Here is an 18370-nt window from a genome sequence, read left to right as displayed (position 1 = left end):
AGCACTGATGATGTTACCTAGTTAGGGTAATGAAACGTCTGCAAGAAAACAAGCAAGCTCAGAGAGCACCCAGGACCCCTCAAAAACTGTGTTCTCTGCAGAAGAGATTTTGCAAGATAAAATGTCTTACCCTTACAGAACAGGTGGAATCTGTTGCTATAAAGTATTTGGTCTAGGACTGGACATTTAAGACCTTTCAGTCAGTTGTGTCATTAAAAAGAGCAAGGATTCATTTGCGAAGATTGAAGCCAGGCCTAACTTGTTTAAAAAATCAAGCTGCACAGTAATTTCTTCGATGTTAACCTGTAAAATTTGAGTTTTTAAATTCAGTATGCTTCTTGTAATTGCTTCCCCTACCTACACTCATCCACATTCCTATTTCTTTTTAAATAATCTTGTGTGAAACAGGAAAGGACGTTTTCCATGTTTCTGTAGGTTTGCTGTACGAGTCATCGGAGCTTCGCAATTGCAGAATTCTCTCTGGGGATTTGAAACTTCCCTTGTTTTTCCAGTCTTGAGGTGGACATGCCAAGTAGGCATTTTAATCTCCTAGATTTGTTGGAGTACTTTCATGGATCTTCCCTGAAGCTGGAGTCAGTTTGGTCCAGTTACCAATTGGTTCTATTTAATTGGCTTCCATTATCCTTCTTTCAGGGCGCTTTACCTTCAGTTACACTTCTGGAAGGGGCCGTCGCGGGTTCCTTCCAGGCTGGGGTTGGACTTTTTCCCCTGGGTGCAGGGCAGAAGCATTCTCTCCCCATCTCTGGATCCTATGAACTGAAGCTGTCTGTACTTAGAGCAGAGAGTTGTTGAGATATAGCAGCTGCCTTCCTGCTGCAGCCTCTCCAGCGGCAGCAGCAGCAAGAGCCAACCAGCTGGCCATTCAACTCTCAGCCTCTTTATTCTGCCCACATGGCAAGCTGGTTAACAAAGGCATTGCAAAGGCAGCTGGAGAGAATTTGGGATGCCCTTATACAGCTTTGCTGGTACTGACTTTCAATCAGTGTCCACTTTTTCTTTTATCAACTTGGGATTTTGAGTGCATGTGTTCAAACAGGCCTCTTAGCTCTGTTATATTCGGGTCCTACCTTATTGTGGAACTGGTGCCCAATTTAGAGCAGCATGGAATTGGGCTACTGCAGGGGTGTCAAACTCAATTTCATTGAGGGCCGCATCAGCATTGCAGTTGCCCTTGGGCGGCTGGGTGGGTGTGGCCAGGGTGAGTGTGGCCTACTGGGTGGGCGTGGATGGAGTGGGTGTGGCCTACTGGGTGGGCGTGGCCAGCTCTACATCGTTCGTGTCAAGGGTGCCTGTGGGGGCCTGGGCAGGAGTGGGACGGATCTGGGGGTCTCTGGCAGAAGGGGGTGGGACCGGGGAAAGCACCAAGGCATGGTCCATTTCTTCATTCCTCACAAAGGATGACACCTCCCCAGCATGCACCCAGGGGGCGGGGCCAACGCGGCAGGGGCTGGTTCCTCGCTGTTTCTGGATGGCCTTGTGGAGCTGAGACTGAATGCATTTCAGCATAGATGGCCACCACAAAATTGAACATTGGCTCCCGGATGGCCTGGGCCAGGGCCAAGGCAGCGGGGGCCGTTCCCTCACTGTTTCCAGGATGGCTTTGCGCGCCAAATGAAACCACTTTGCGGGCCGCATCTGGCCCCCGGGCCTTGTGTTTGACATGTCTAGGCTACAGTATAGGGGCTATAACATCTGGATAACACGTAGAGGGCGGAAAAGAGTTAAAATTCACTGTATCTCTTTGCTGCCATCTAGTAGTTTCCCACGTTTTTCGAACTTATAGTAGCATTAGTGAAAAGTGTTGATTGGCCTTAAAACAGTGGGAAACATAGGCAGCCTGAGCCTTCTTGAGACGGGAGCTACTGAAGGAGGGCACTTTCTGTCTTTGGCATTTGGACCCAGTCTCTTTTGAGATGTTTCACTCAAAATATCCCTTTTTTGGTCAGAATGTTACTTGTTGTTATCTCTCTCTTTTGCCATGTTGGGTATAATTCCATTCCAGCTATTTTATGATAAGATCAGGAATGTCCAGCTGTACTGTAGTTATTACTGTAAGGATTTTATGCCTTAAGAATTAGTGGTTTGTTTTATTTTGCTTGCTTTTCCCTCCCTATCCCATTTTCCTTTTGTGTCAGGGTACCTTAGATTATAAATGTGGGAGAGGAGTTTCTCTTGCTTTTATATATAACTCTACAGCTTTGGAGCCCTTTGATTGAAAAGTGGGGCTAAGAATACGTTAGAATAATTATTATTTTTTCTTTTTCCAATCCTGTGCTGAGAATTGATACAGTTCCCCCCCCCCAGATGTCTTATAGTTGAGGCTCTGTCTTGTTTATGTGTTTTATGCAAGCATAACAATTTGTATTTGATGCAAAAATCTATCTGTTCAATAATCATATTTTAAATGTATTTAATCAGTTCTGACCTTGTTTTCTAAAGCAGTCTTCTAGCCTTTATAGCTATAAAAATAGGTAAGGAGGGGCGAAAGCTGGTGACATTTGAGAAACCAATGAAAAAACTTTAAATGGTGAGGAATTGTGGTTTGCTCTGCACTGTGGTGCCAATTAGTCTTCACCACGACTAAGAATAAGTTACACAATACAATTAACATATGCAGATTTGCTCACTTTACAATCATATTTTGGGACAGGCTTTTTTTTTTTTTTGGCTCAGAATGGAATGTACTCTGGCATAGAATCTGGAATTATTTTTTTTTTGTAACAAATATATAGAGCCCTGTTTACAAGTGGCAGCCAAAAAGGAGCTGAAATCACTTAACCACACCCAACATGGTAACTAAGACATGTGGGTGGTGTGCACATCCTGTGTCATTTGAGCATTAAAAAGAAAATGGGGAATTTTGGAAGACTCATTCAGGGTTGGAAAACTATTTTTGAGAGATGTTCTGTAGTCTAGGAGGTATCTTTGAGAAAGAGAAGCTGTGCTAAATAGCACACAGTATGCTTGTTGTGTTAATGTATTGTTTTCAAACTATGGTATCTACCACTGGCCTGAAAACTTTTCTGTGTTGTAGAACCCTATTCCAGCAATGGCATTGTGTCGGCCATTGACTGTTTATTGTTAACCCTAATAATTGGAATAAATGACCAAGAGAAATTAAATGGCTCCTACTGTGGAGGACTTCCACTAGAAGCTGAAAACATACTTATCCAGCTCTTCCTTAAGTTTATAAACAGCCCTAGTTATGTTACTTTATTTTTAAACAATTGAACAGAGCTAGTGTGATGTTGTGGCTAAATTGTTGACCAAAATCTGGGAGACTTGACTCAGGGCCCACCTTCAGTATGGTGGAAACTCACTGGGTGAATGTGGGTCAGACATTTTCTCTTAGCCTAGCAAGGTCCCTGAGGTGGGAATAAGAGCAGGAGGGAACACTAGAGCTCCTGAAAGGAAGGGAGAATATAAATCTAATACATTTTTTTTTAAAAAATGTGTAAATTGCTTTTTTTATATTGGGAAGAATATAAAATGCTGCAAGTAGAACAAAAACAACCGCCTTGAACAGTGAATTCAGTATTCACTTACGGTATATTGCAAAGTTCACTTATACTGCAGAGTATCAATAGCGATAAGCAAGATATCTTTTAAAGGACCTTATCTGGCGACTTTGGATCTTCTCACTGAGGAATTCCATGAGTTCCTTCAGCATTCTTTGAAAAGAAAACAAGACAAGATAGATAATAGAGGTTTGTTGAGCATGATGTGCTCTGAGCTAGCAGCCAGTTACTCCATCCAGATGTTGACTCCTCTTCCTCAAAGGGAACAGCTGTTTCATGACCAGAATTTTGGTGTCTGTAGACATCTTTTGGGATAGTAGCAGAAGATGAATGTTTCTTGGAAGTGAAACTCAATCTCATTCTTATGTAGCAACCTTTACAATCTTCATGCCTTCCTTTTGTGTTGCAACTGAAACACCCAGGTGTAAATGAAATGTTTTGGTTGCAGAGAGCAACTCTATTACTATCCAGGAAGAGTTAATTCTGAAGTACACAGTGGGGATAGTAAGGTAAGCCTGACAACAAGGCTAAAGTTGGATAATGTATCAAGGGCAGGCCATCTTTCAAAGCTCACTGATGAACTTACTCAGTGTTATGTCTTAAGTGCTATAGTGACCTAAAAACCTTAATCAGCCTGTCTACCTACTTATTGAAATTACACTGTTGGTTTTCATTTAATATGACCTTGGTAGTGAGGAATCTCATCTTATTTGTTACTTCATTTGCTCCTCTGCTTTGAACAATGTGTTTATGATTATCTTGCTTAAGCCAGTAGGTATAAAGACATATCTCTCTCTGATGCTGTCTGCCACACAATTGGATGGATGGCTTTGTACTTAACATTGCATAGGTTACTTGAATATTCATTGCTTGCTTTGTGGTAAATTCTGTAATGCGTTACACAGTGTAATGTGTCCACTGAGAGACATAGTGGACGTACCCTGGGGAAATTGTAGCTCAGTGTCATTGGTCCCTTATATTTTTCAAAGCTACGTCTTAAGTTTTCTTCAAGCATTATTATGTTCTTAGAGGGCAACCTGTGTGCTCTACTAACTATGAGATAGTCCCACCTAAGCAGAGGCTACTTGATGCTTATGCAAAAGGAGTTCACATGTGGCACATGCTTCAGTTCCCAAGTCTGGTGGTTTTATAGGTAGGAGCTAAATCTCCATTCTAATGTTTTCTTGCACCAACTGCATGCATTGGAGATTGTTAGGTTGTATTCCATCAAAAATATACAGTTCAAATTGGAAAGCTAAATCCCCATTTTGAATACGGATTTGGCAGTGAAACAAATGCTTCCGTATCCTGATTGCAGATATTATGTCGATCCCTCACGTAATCAGGCCCTATGCCACTTAGTTTAGTTCTCGAGTAGAACTGGCTGTTCTAGCACTCTTAAGTTTAAAATTTCTATGGGTTCTAATGTGTAATCAGAAAACACCTGGCAGAATCAAGAAAAAAGGAATGCTTTGAATCCAAGTCTTGCTATGCATAAAAGGAAGAGCAGGGAACGTTGGCCCAGAATGCTGATTTATACTAATTAATATGCTCTAATCTGCTACGATGGCCATTCTACAGAGAATAGGAGAACAAGCCTATAGTTCTCAATTTAAAATCTTGCCTCATAAAGCACTTTTCTTGTGCATTGCCTCAATTAAAAATGAAGCAAGAAAGACACAGTCATACAAAACTGTTTAGCTGTTAGTCACTTGAGGTCAGACTTAGTTTTTCATTGGAAATAAAGATGGTTCAGAGGATATTTGTAATAAAAAAAGCAAATGAATACAAAAAAATATATTTTTTTTGAAAAAAGAGTATTTTAATGGAAGCAGACTAACTCCTTTTTACAGACATTGGTATCTTGTCAACATTCAAACCTGTAAATAAGCTATCTGCTCACTAGTGTGGCCAACTAAAAGTATTATTCCATAGCTATTCCATAATCACTGCTACTCAATTTTATAGAGCTGTTATTTACACTGTACATTTGTATGATGTTTTACTATATTAGTACAATAAAAACTGCTACAGCTAATAACAATTTTTCATCTTCTCGAAGTAATGTGTAGCTATCCCTTGTTCTCATACATACATCTTGAGAAAGTTTAAATGATAACTTTGCTTTATTTGTTTGTTTTTACAAGGCACATCTGATAGAATCTATCTAAAATAATAGTATTATGTTATGAATTAATATGGTGCAAATGATGAAGTGAAACTAAGAGATCAGACATTAATTACAAATCTGATGCTAAGGTGAATTGTCCTTCACAAGACACACATTTTGAATGAGTATGCCTTATACTTTGTGTGTGTGTTTTTTTAAAAAAGCATAAACAAAATAAAGCAGTCTAATCTTGCAGGCTGTAGTAATTACATAAATCAAGTGAATTTACGTGGCGTTTTTTTTTTTTTTTTTTTGCCTCATCTTTTTAGCTGTGGGGAAAAGCAAGAGAGCTAATCCAAACTGAAGGTTGCCTGACAATCTAATGCAGGCATGTCAAACTGCCAGCCCACGGGCCGGATGCATCACGCCAAAACCGCGCCCATCCCATTGCCCGCAATGGGGAAAAAGTCCTGATACGTCTCGCGACGTCACGTGACGTCGTGAGTTTGACATGCCTGATCTAATGCTATGTTTCTCAACCTTGGCAAGTTCAAGATGAGTGGACTTCAACTCCTAGAATTCTGGGAACTGAAGTCCACTCATCTTAAGCTTGCCAAGTTGGGAAACACTGGTTTCATGTGTCCTCTCTCCTAACTTCTGAGGCTTTAGTTAAACTGGGTTTCATAGCCTTCCTCCCCAAATGAACCTGAGCTTCTGATTTTCATGAATAAGACCAAATTCTTAACTACCCTTTTCTTGATTAGTTCCCAATGCAAGGAATGCAAAATAGAGTCTTCTTCTTATGTTTCTTTGGAAAGTATAGATAGCCTTTTCAGGATTAGTTCTGCCCAAAGGAGAGAAAATAGCCACTTCATTTGGCAGATGGAGAAGAAAAGGTGAATTGAAGCTTGTTTCATTGTTGTATATAGTTTACACAAGCAGTGATGCTTACTGGTGGGGAAAGGGTGGATAGATGGGACGAGGGTGAGAAGCCAGGGCTCCTGGCAGTTAGCTTAGTCATGCCAGGAACATGACATGAGGATTAAGTGGTCAAAGCAGTGGGACTCAGTACTTGACTGTAAAATCTCTGCCTGGATGAGTAACCTCTGCCCTTTCTTATTCCCAATGGTTCTTTCAAGGGCAAGGAACCTAATTGCTGTCCTGTTTGTTTCTGAATAGGCTGAGGCAGAGCTTTCGAGAGCTAACTTTCTGGGTTCTTTGGGGAAGCTAATGGTGGTGGATCAAAATGGATTTGCGGCTTGCTTGAATGTGAAGGTTTAGCCTTCCCTTTGAACTGAGGGAAATCTGGATTCTTTCCTGGCTAAACCCCTTTGCTAGGTTCACCTTAATGGAAAAGAAGGTATGCAGGATGGAGGTTTCTAAAATGCTGCAAATATCAAGAGTCCACTGATGGGTGATATCTTCTTTTGTCACAGCACACTCCTCTCGTGCATATATGATTGCATCTCAAACTTGTGCATCACTGTAGACCAGTGGTTCTCAACCTGTGGGTCGGGACCCCATTTGGGGTCGATCGACCATTTCATGGGGGTCGCCAAGCAAGGCTGTCCGCCATTTTTTTTGTCTGCCATTTTTTCCCCCTTTTCCGGCGGGTGCCTTACCTCCCTTGGGCTGGGCCAGCTGGTGGTCGACCTGCTCCGTCTCTGCCGCTTGCCAGCTATGCCTCGGCCGGCGCAGGGGGCGGAACCACACATGCGCGGCGCTCCCGGGCAGGGAAAGTCCTCGACTTACGACCGGTTGGGTAGTCCTCGACGTACGACCGGTTTAGTCCTCGACTTACGACCGGTTTAGTCCTTGACTTACGACCAGTTGGGGTCACGGCATTAAAAAGGTTGAGAACCACTGCTGTAGACTATCCTGTGTGTGTTTGGCTTTAGCTCTAGTCACTGTGAGCTAGAGATCAACGCTGGGTTATAGAATTGACTCTCTCTTAGCCAGGCCCCAGTGCATGGAGGCTGAAAGAGTAACGTATGCTGAAATCTTGGCTGCCAAGATGGTGTGCGGCGGTAGAAGCTGCAACTTTTGAGGGCAGCGAGGGATCCAGGATTGCATTCCACTGGCTCAGATTTGGCTGCATACTCTGGAAAGGAGGAAATTGTAGAGGAAAACGAGGGCTTGCCTTGTGCCAGGAATAATCTCTGCTGAAATCCTTGAGTGTCTCTTTGGGTTGACTGTTCTGAGAATGTGTCCATGTTCAGAAGCACTCAGGATGCTAAATTTGAAAGATGTCCTTAAGGAATTTTGAAAGACTTCTTCCCAAAGACCCCCTGCCCTTTTATCAGAACACATGTGCACATGCATATAAATATAGGCATATGGGGAACAGTTCTTGTTAAAAAGGCGGAGAGTGAAAATAGGTTGCTTTGTTCTGCATACAAGGAGGTGAGTGAATCTCTGCAGATGCCAGCAAGGTGTTTAATGTCAGAACCCTGTGACTAGTAGTAATCTTTGTTGTGAAAGGCATGGGGTTGGTGAAAAGTACGGCACCTTGGCTTCAGTTAAAATAGGGCTTATTTTACTCTGGACTGAGCACAGAGTTGCCGAGAGACATTTTGCTGCAGCATTTTTGCTGGCTCTGCATGCTGACGGAGTAAGGGGCGGCAGCGGAGAGGGGGGGAGAGGCATTGTCTGGAACTGATCTGTGTGCTGGGCACGCACTCTGTTACAAGTGGGTCTCTGGAAAATGGCTGAGAACGAGGGAATTGCCTGGGCCCCAGCTCCTTCCATCTTCTCTCTGCTTTTGAGAAGGGAGGGCTTCAGCCGGCAGCTGAATTTCCTTCACTGACTGGGCCTGGAGCACTAACAGCACCTCTCTTGCACAAGGGCTTCCTTGAGGAATGGATGCTTATTTCCTTTTGATCTTTTCATAGGGCACTTAAGCACCCTACTCACATGGCTGGAAGGGGGGAATGGTGGTGCTTGCATTTGCGATACTTTCCCTTAAGCTGAGCCCTACCGGGAAATATGCTGGGCAACTTACTAATTGCCTTCTCCTGCCCCACTCAACACTGCTGCCAGCATTTTCAGAGTAGGATGGCTGTGGGATTCAGAGCCCCTCATTTTTGGAGCCACTTTTGTTCATCTCTTTCCCCTGAAGAGATAAGATTCTACCTTTAGCAGAAATCTACGGAGATTTCTGAACTCAGTGCTACTTTCAAATAACCGTCCCCGCAGATCCTTCTCTAGGGCAGTACTAAGGGAATTGTCTAGAATTTCATGCCTAGTGCAGAGTGATGAGAATGTGGTTGTATGTTTGTAGACCACTGGTTGCTCCTGGCATAGCCACTGCTGAATAAATGGCTAACTTCTGGTTGTATCTGATAAGAAATCCCCCTTCAGGCTGTTGAACTGGCAGTGGAATCAGTCACTGTAGTAAGACCTGACACAGTTCTTCAACTGAAGACATAGCCCAGTGGTGGCGAACCTATGGCACGTGTGCCAGAGGCGGCACTTGGAGCCCTTTCTGTGGGCACACGTGCCGTTGCCCCAGTCTTGCCTCACCCCGCGACCCCCTCCTCACCAGCAGCCCCCCTGGAGGAGAGTTGCCCCTGAGCATGGCCCACGTGGAGCAGCACAACCAAGGACATGGCAGCCAGGTAGTGTAGACAAGACTCTGCCCTCATGCCCCATCGCACGCAGTTGATGCTGCGGGGCACGGGCAGAGGGCATGGCCACCATGGTGCTGCTGGGCGATCTGTGGCGGGTCCTGGAGGCAGTGAGTGGCCCTGCGGGCAGGCAGGGTGAGGACGGGGCAGGGGGTGGAACGGGCGCGGGGCCAGTTTTTGGGCACTTGGTCTCTAAAAGGTTTACCATCACTGACATAGCCTCTCCTCTGCTAAGCTTTTTGGTGGCACTAGTCCTTGCCTTGATATTGTCATTACAAGGCTTCTGGGTCACTAGAACAATCCAAGACTGAATAGAGGAGCCTATACAGTGTGAAGTAAGAGGCTCCTCAGTAAAATAAAGTTATATTGTCATTTTTTTGGGAGAGTGTGAACATAATAGCACTTAGCAATAGCAATAGCACTTCGATTTATATACCGCTTCACAGTGCTTTACAGCCTTCTCTGAGCAGTTTACAGAGTCAGCATATTGTCCCCAACAATCTGAGTCCTCATTTTACTGACCTCGGAATTTTACTGACCTCGGAAGGATGGAAGGCTAAGTCAACTTTGAGCGAGTCAGGATCGAACTCTGACAGTCAGCAATCAGTAGAATTAGCCTGCAATACTGCCATCTAACCACTGCATCACCACGGCTCTTAAGCATTTGCTCTGAAGAAATGAAATGGTACATGGGACGCTTACATATCCCTTAATATGTTGTGGATGGTAGCAGTAGACACACTTATGTCCCATAATTGTCAACTATGTTATAAACTTTCCCATGTTTGTTTTTGGCAGAATTCTCAGTTGAATTCTCATCTCTCTTAGCCAGTATAGTCAATGTCTCTCCTGGCTGGAAGGTTTGAGTATTAGAGTTAAACTGCATTTGACTTGGACTTTCATATAATGCATCCCATAATTGTTCTTCTCTCCATGAGATCTGTGCTTTGCCTTCCCACAAGACAGGAAGAGGAGAGGGGGGTCATGAGAAGAGGCCATTTTTTTCTATCAAGAATGTGCCAATTCATCCTTTTCCTCTGGACTTCTGCTGGGGTTCTGCTTACCTTTTGACCTTCAGCAATGAAAGTTGCCTATAATTACTAAGAAGTGCAGAGGTTAAGGCTGTGCCAGTGGAACCAATCAGGCCTATTCTGTGAAAGAATCTCACTATTTTTGCTATTCATAATTACTTTTTATTATTTGATTTAACGTGTAATATCATACTTTACTGAGGATTCCATTGCAGTTAGGGGTTTTTTTTCCTTCTGCCTCCCCCCAGATTAACAATTCTTGGATCTTTGAAGCCATTTATGGAAGAGTACTATTTTAATTATGCATAAACAGATTTAAGCATCTGCCCCCCCCCCCAGACTTTCACATTTTTGCAAATTCTCACGACCCCCTGTCTTTGTTCTGAAGTCTCCTGATAGCAGTCAGTAGCTATTCCTTTGGTGAGTATTTTAGCAAGAAACATTTTCATTTGTGGGATTGTGGACAAGAATTGTCATAGCAAAACTTGCCTTCATTTATGAGATCATCTTGTTTAACAATTATACCTAGCAGTGGCAGGAAAGAGATAGAAGGATCCTGTTTCTCCCCCCCCCCCAATTTATTTGTATAGTGTATGTTATATGAGAAGAGCTCTTAGTATTTTCAGTTGGGGCTGAGGAAAAATTGCTTAAACCTCTGCAGAATTACTGCCTGAAACATAGACACCCTGTGTTCTGCACTGATGGAAGGAAAATAGATAAACAGTCTGGCTGGCTGGTTTTGGGGTATTACTGGAGAATAGAAAAGTAAAAGATGTACCAGATTAAACAGGAGGTAGTCATAAATAGCAGGTCTTAGAATTGGTTTTTAAGATCAGATCATAGCTTTCCAGTTGCGTGATTCCAGCTTATATTGGACTATATAGCCTTTTGGCTTGTTCTTTTGAGCTTAAATGTAAATTTACAGTTCCTATCATTATCCACAGCCTGCTCTAACTAAGCTTTTTTTTCTTCTTCCACAGCTGTCCAATGTCTAGATGGCAACAAACCTTGTGAGAATGGTGGGACCTGTGTTGTTTACTCCAATGGTATTGCTGCTTGCCTGTAAGTGAACTCTGTGTTTGGCTTTAATAACAGCTGAACTAACTTAGGTTATTTTTTTCTGTTGAGTTTACATTTACTTGTTTGTTGCATTTACGTCCTGCTTTCTGTGAGAACCAAAACCAGCTTATACGAGATCTCTAATTTTATTCTCATCCTAACCCCGTAAAATAAAGGTTGAGTAATTGAAACAATTCTGTGATTAAGTGGGAGCTTGAACCAAGATCTCCCCTTTCCAAGTCTTTAAAATCCAGCTCTCATTAGATACTTCGTTGTGAAAAGCAAGTATATAGTTTATTTTGGAAGCACTACAATTGTCATTGTAAAATGGAAGTGTAATAAGATTGTTGTGGAATGTCACACAGAAAATAAAAGTTCTGGAAATTCTTAACAATCTTCATAGTGAAGGCAGATTCACTTGAAAGGATTCACAGTGGACTTTCCCCATGACAAGCTCTTGCTTGGTCCAGAGGAATTGTGCAGTAGTCATCCTGAGTAGTATCCATTAAGTTCAGATTTATACTTGGGAGTGCTTTTCAGTTGGAACACTGCTACAAGGCATTTTTGTTAATTCGATCCCCGTGTCAAAAGAGAATTAAGTATAATAGAGCAGATGAAGTTAGTTTAAGGAAACTTGAGTTCAGGTTACTGCTCTACCATGAAGCATTTGGGGTGGAGCTTCCCAAGACCAGTTCTTATTTATCTGCCCATGCTACCCAATATCTTTGTTGTGAGGATAAAAACAGTAATCCTCACATAAGTTGCTCTGAGTTACTGGAGGGGAAGATGGGATAAGCATCTGACAAACAAGCAGGTTAAAAAAAAGGAGAAAGGAAAGAAAAAGAACAAGTTTTCCATTATCATGCTAATAGAAATCTGTAATACCTCAGATATTAAAAAAAATTCTGAATCTGAATTGAATAACAACAGTGCTCTATGTATATAGAGATTCTTGGATATTATGTACAATCAAGTGGGTGTGACTCTTCACACAGATACACTTTCTCCATGATGATCTGTCTCCAAACTTAGTGCTTCATGTCAATGGTGCATTGCACTGATTGCTGCTGTAATCAGGTCCATCCATCTTGTTTTTGGTTATCCTTTCCCCACCCTTTCTCTCCTTTCCTGACATAAACTTATCAAGAGATCTTGACTGCAGGTTCCTTTATCTTTGAATCCTAAAAGACATTACTATCCAGTGTTTCGGTATCTCCATTGTCTGTTCTAAGACTGGTTGCTGTATATATTGTCTGGTCTTCTTTATATTTAGTCTTTTTTTCCCCACTGTGCCCCTAAGATTTTCATTACTAGAACTTGCAGATCATTTGTATTTTCAGCTATCAGAGTAATGTCACCAGCATAGCCCAGTTTAATGCTTTTTCCTCCAGTTTAAAGGACACACTCATCTTCCAATCCAGCCTCCCTCAAGACATATTCAGCATTTAGTTTGAATAAATAATCAGGGACTTTACACCATTGCTTCGCTTCTTGGTCTGTCTGGAGCACTGCCTGTCCAGACAGTGGCTTCCTCTCCGATGTATTGTTTTTGAATGAGGACAATGAGATGATCTGGAGTTCTTGTTTTCCTAAGGACATTCCATAACTTGATATGATCAACACAGTAGAAGAACTTTCTACAATTGGTGAAGCATATATTAACTTCTTTTTGATATTCTGCAGCTTTCTCAGTTATCCTACATACATCAGCAGTAATGGATCTTGTTCCCTGGCCTTTTTCTAAAACAAACTTGACATTAGACAGCTCCATTTCCATGTAGGGTCTAACCTGCAATGAATAATCCTAAGCCTTATTTTGCTAGCATGTGAAATTAAAGATATTGCATATTCTGTTTGTTTAGTATTGGTATATAGGCTGATCTTTTCTAATCTACTGATCACTGATGTTCTCCTGATTTGCTGGCCTAGTTTATCAGCATTTTTACAGGGTTTTTTTCTGTTGCTTGCTATATTTCTGCAGATATTTCATCAATTCATATAGTCCTCTGATTTAGTAATTTAGTGCTGTTCTAACTTCATCTTCTAGTCCAGAGGTAGACAGGGAATATTATAAAGTATCTTGGCTGTTGACTTCTTTAATGATTTTAGTATACTCTTTCCATCTTTGTTTGCCCTTCTTTTTGAATCATTTTATTATAAGCTACTATTTGTATTTGGTACTTTTTTCTGAGTTTAAAGAACTTTGGGAAAACTTTCTGTTTCGCCACATCTGTTTCCATCTTCAGTGTCTTTACAAATGTTGTGATATTTCTTCTTGTCTTTTCTAATGGCTCTCTGATATTTTTTGTTAAATTCCTTCCTGAGATCATTGTCTTTTTTTTTATTTTGGCTTCTCTTCTTGGCAATTTCCACCATTTGTTTGGACATCTAGTTTGCTTTCTTCTGGTTCTTGGTCTTTGGCTGACTCTTCACATTCATCATTAAGATTTGTCTGATAAACCCAGACAACATGCTGTTTACCAAAGATTAAGGCGATTATGTTAAAAAGTCAATAAAATATATTTTAAAAAAAAGATTTTTCTGATTTCCTGCTACAGTTTCTCTAACTTTTCTGTCAACAAGATTCAAAACTTCCAAGTGAATAGTAGTAGTAGTAATAGTAATAATAATGATGATGATGTTGGAAGGGACCTTGGAGGTCTTCTAGTCTAACCCTCTCCTCAGGCAGGAAATTCTATACCATTTCAGACAAATGGTTGTCCAGTCTCTTCTTTAAAAACTTACAGTGTCTGGAGACAGGTTGTTCCACTGATTAATTGTTCTAACTGTCAGGAAATTTCTCCTTAGTTCTAGGTTTCTTCTCTCCTTGATTAATTCCCACCCATTGCTTCTTGTCCTGCCTTCAGGTGCTTTGGAGAATAGCTTGATTCTTTATTTGTGGCAACCCCTGAGATATTGAAACACTGCTATCATGTCAGCCCCTAGTCCTTCTCTTCATTAAACTAGACATACCCAATTCCAGCAACCGTTCCTTGTATACTTTAGCCTCCAGTCCCCTAATCATCTTTGTTGCTCTTCTCTGTACTCTTTCTAGAGTCTCAACAACTTTTTTACATCGCGGTGACCAAAACTGGATGCAAGTGTGGCCTTACCAAGGCATTGTAAATTGGTATTAACACTTCATGTGATCTTGATTCTATTCCTCTGTTAATGCAGCCTAGCACTGTGTTGGCCTTTTTGGCAGCTGCAGCACACTGCTGGCTCATATTTAGGTGATTGTCCACTAGGACTCTGAGGTCCCTCTCACAGTTACTACTATTGAGCAAGGTACCCCCTATACTATATCTGTGCATTTGGTTTTTCTTGCCTAAATGTAGAACTTTGCTTTTTTCACCATTGAATTTCATTTTGTTAGGTAGCGCTCAATGTTCAAGTCTGTCAAAATCCTTCTGTATCTTAAGCCTGTTTTCTGGAGTATTGGCTACTCCTGCCAACATGGTGTTGTCTGCAAATTTGAGGAGTTCCCCATCTATCCCCTCATCCAAATCATTGATAAAGAGCACCGGGCCCAAAACAGAGCTCTGGGGCACCCCACTACACACTTCCCTCCATGTAGATGCAGCTCCATCGAGGACCACACTCTGAGTACGTCCGGTCAGCCAGCTACAAATCCATTTGGTGGTGATGCTGTCTAACACACATTTTTCTATCTTATCAAGTAATAGGTTGTGGTTTACTTTATCAAAGGCATTACTGAAGTCTAAATACATTATATCCACAGCATTCCTCTGGTCTACTAATTTTGTCACCTGGTCAAAAAATGCAATGTAAATGAAACATTTACAGTGTTTCCTTGTAAATGATCAATCATTTTGCAGATAGTGGTTGGCTTTTTTCTGCTTACATTTGACTTGGAATTTGCATTTAACCGATTTGCAGTCTATTCTGCAGTCTCTGTTCATGTCTGTTTTGTAAATGAGCTCTTCTGCCCCCTTGTACCAATTTGGTTTCTTCAACTCCATCTGGCGATGTCCATGTAAAGAGGCAATGTTCTGGCTGCTTGAAGACTGTGTTAGCAATGAAGAAATCATTGGATTTGCAGAAATTGATAACCTAGCCTATACCAGGGGTCCCCAACCTGTGGGTTGCAGCCTACTAGTGGGCTGTGAGGGGTTTGCAGCCGGGCCGTGGAAACAGCCGCCAAACATCCTTACTTGCACTTGCAGTGGGGGTGCGTGTGCTCCATTTGTGTGAGCAGCAGGCACGCGTGTATGCCACACGCGCAAATGGAGCTGCGCGCGCTTGCCAGCTGCTTGTGCAAATCATCCCCTCTCCCCGCCGGTCTGCAAAGCCGGAAACATTGGGGAACTCTAGCCTATACAATCAAACTATGTTTTTTAACTTTGGCAGTTTCCAGTCACAGGCAACACAACTGGCATGTTCTGTTGATTTCATTTTAAAACTTGACCATAAAACCTGACAGCTTCCTCTTCTGCATCGATGATTGATGAATAGACTTGGATAACTATCATAATTAAAGATTATCTATAAAGTCCAACTGAAGTCAGTTATTGACTTTATTGTACCCAAGCACTGTCTTTGTCATATCGTTCCTGGCTGTGAAAACAACATTGTCCTATTTGTTGATCGTGTAATGCAGAGTGAACAGTATGATCTCCTGAATTAAAAGCAGCCAATTCCAGTCCATTTCAATTTATTGATGCTTAAGATGTCGTTCTGCAGTCAGTTTATTTAATCTTTCACTATGTTGAGCTTCCCCATGCTCATACTGCATTAATGGTATTTATGATGTAGCAACATTAAAGCCTTTGGGAGGCTGATGTTGCCATGCAGGAAAAGAAAATTACTTATTCTTTCTATGTTTTTGTCTTTGTGGCTTTGGATTTTCTTTTCCTGCATGGCAACATCAGTCTCCCAAAGGCTTTAATGTTGCTACATCATAAATACCATTAATACTCCAAAAGATCCTCAGCAATTCCTCAGTAGCATATTGAATGTTACCTGAGCTGAGAGGCCCATCATCCATCACTATACAGGTAGTCCTCGACTTAACAACAATTCATTTAGTGACCATTAAAAGTTACAGTGGCACTGAAAGAAGTGACTTGTGACCATTTTTCACACTTATATGATCATTGCAGCATCCCCATGGTCACATGATCAAAATCCAAGTACTTGGCAACTGGTTCATATTTATGACCGCTGCAGTGTCCCGGGGTCATGTGATCACCTTTTGCGACCTTCCGAGAAGCAAAGTTAATGGGGAATCCAGATTCACTTAACAACCATATCACTAACTTAACAAATGCAATGATTCACTTAACAATTGTGGCAAAAAAAAATGATGGAAGTGCAAATTCACTTAACAGATGTTTCACTTAGCAACAGAAATTTTGGGCTCAAGTTGTGGTCATAACTCGAGGACTACCTGTATTGTCAATCACCTCATATTGCCTATCCACATGGTTTGCTGAGTAAAACACAGCAGTTGTTTCCCATTGCTTTCTCTCGCACAATATTAAACAGTGCTTTGCCATTGTTAGTAAAATTATCAGTTTCTCTTTTTTAAAAAAATAACCTTATTTACAAATTTTGTAGCTACAATAAGAACTAATACAAACTGAAATAGAAAATCAAAACAGAGAAAATCAAAAGATATTACAGAAAAAGCTAAAAGTGCAATTAGAAAAAGTAGGAAAAATAGGGGGGGAAAAAGAGAAAGATACAAAGATGCAAAGATATAAAGAAGTGGCTTCTGATATTTTTCACACAGTTATAAGTAATCCACCTGGCTTTTGCTCCTAAGGAAAGACTAGAATTCACAGTCTCTTGGTTTCTGTTCCATTTCCATAATTGCTACACCAGACTGGTTTATGCTGATACAGGTGCCTGCTTGCTTTAGCTGGGCAGCTATGATGACCTTTTTATATTGGGAGGTTCTGTGGTAAGTATATATACTAGGCCAGGGGTTCCTGATCTTGGCAACTTTTAAGATATGTGGACTTAAAGTTCTGGGACTTCTGAACTCCCAGAATTTCTCAGCCAGCCAGTTCCTCATGCAGGCTTGGGAATTCTGGGAGTTGAAGTCCATGTATCTTAAATTTGCCAAGACTGGGAACATCTGCTCTAGTTCTTCGCTCATCAGTTCTTTGCTCATCACTCCTAGGAATTACCTCCTCTCCCCCCCCCCATTCACGATGAGACAGCTCAGGAGACTAGAGAGATTAACACTTTCTGAATTGCACAAAATGCTATTAGACCCTCAGCAAAAAAAGATACACTACATATCATTTGGTGCAGTGATGGCAAACCTTTTAGAGACTAAGTGCCCAAATTGCAACCCAAAACCCACTTATGCATCGTCGGGTGCCGGGTGGGTGTGGCCCATTGGGTGGGTGTGGCTGCAGTGGTAACAGCAGACTGGGTGGGACTAAAAAGTTGAATCAATCAATTCCAACTTTGTAAGATCTTTTTTCCCCCCTGCAAGAAGTTGAAATTGACTGATTGATTGAACCTTTTTTTTTGGTACACGGCGGTGGAGGCCTAAAGTGAAAAGGTTTTATAAAACCCAGCTGAAGGCCTAGGACTGGGGCGACAGTGCGTGTGCCCGCAGAGAGGACTCTGAGTGCTGCCTCTGGGACCCATGCCATAGGTTCGCAACCACTGATTTGGTGGGTCCTAGGAGGCAGGCCTTCTCTGTAGTGGCACCCACCCGATGGATTATTTCCTCACGATCCCACCCCCAAAGTTACTATTTCTGGAGTCCCTCAAGATATTGTCCCTCAAGGCATGAGAGCAGGCCTCTGGTCTCAGGGGAACTGGAGACATACTTAGGTGGCTCCCTTGTGGTTGATCTTTTACGCTCTCCCTGTGATTTGTATATTTTTTAAAAAATGGGTTTTTTCATTTTTAATGGTGACCTTTTAATATTTTAATCAACTGTTTTTATATATTAGTTGCTTTTATAAATTGTTGTACATTGTTGCTTTTTGTCAGATGGGCAGCCATAAAAATATGAGAAAT

The 18370-nt window shown here is 41.7% G+C and overlaps 1 protein-coding gene across 1 annotated transcript in view; it reads left to right on the top strand.

Moving 5' to 3' along the window:
- NOTCH3 (notch receptor 3) overlaps window positions 1–18370 on the top strand; it is an 82948-nt gene that overhangs the window by 19280 nt on the left and 45298 nt on the right. The window contains exons 2-3 of the mRNA XM_015830594.1: window positions 10695–10707; window positions 11287–11368. Coding sequence (XP_015686080.1) covers window positions 10695–10707; window positions 11287–11368 — 95 coding nt within the window. The remainder of the gene's footprint in view (window positions 1–10694; window positions 10708–11286; window positions 11369–18370) is intronic.

This window comes from Protobothrops mucrosquamatus, unplaced genomic scaffold, assembly GCF_001527695.2.
Source record: "Protobothrops mucrosquamatus isolate PMUCROS unplaced genomic scaffold, P.Mucros_1.0 scaffold_247, whole genome shotgun sequence".
In the NCBI taxonomy this organism is placed as follows: Eukaryota; Metazoa; Chordata; class Lepidosauria; order Squamata; family Viperidae; genus Protobothrops; species Protobothrops mucrosquamatus.
This window is presented reverse-complemented; position numbering and strand designations above follow the sequence as displayed.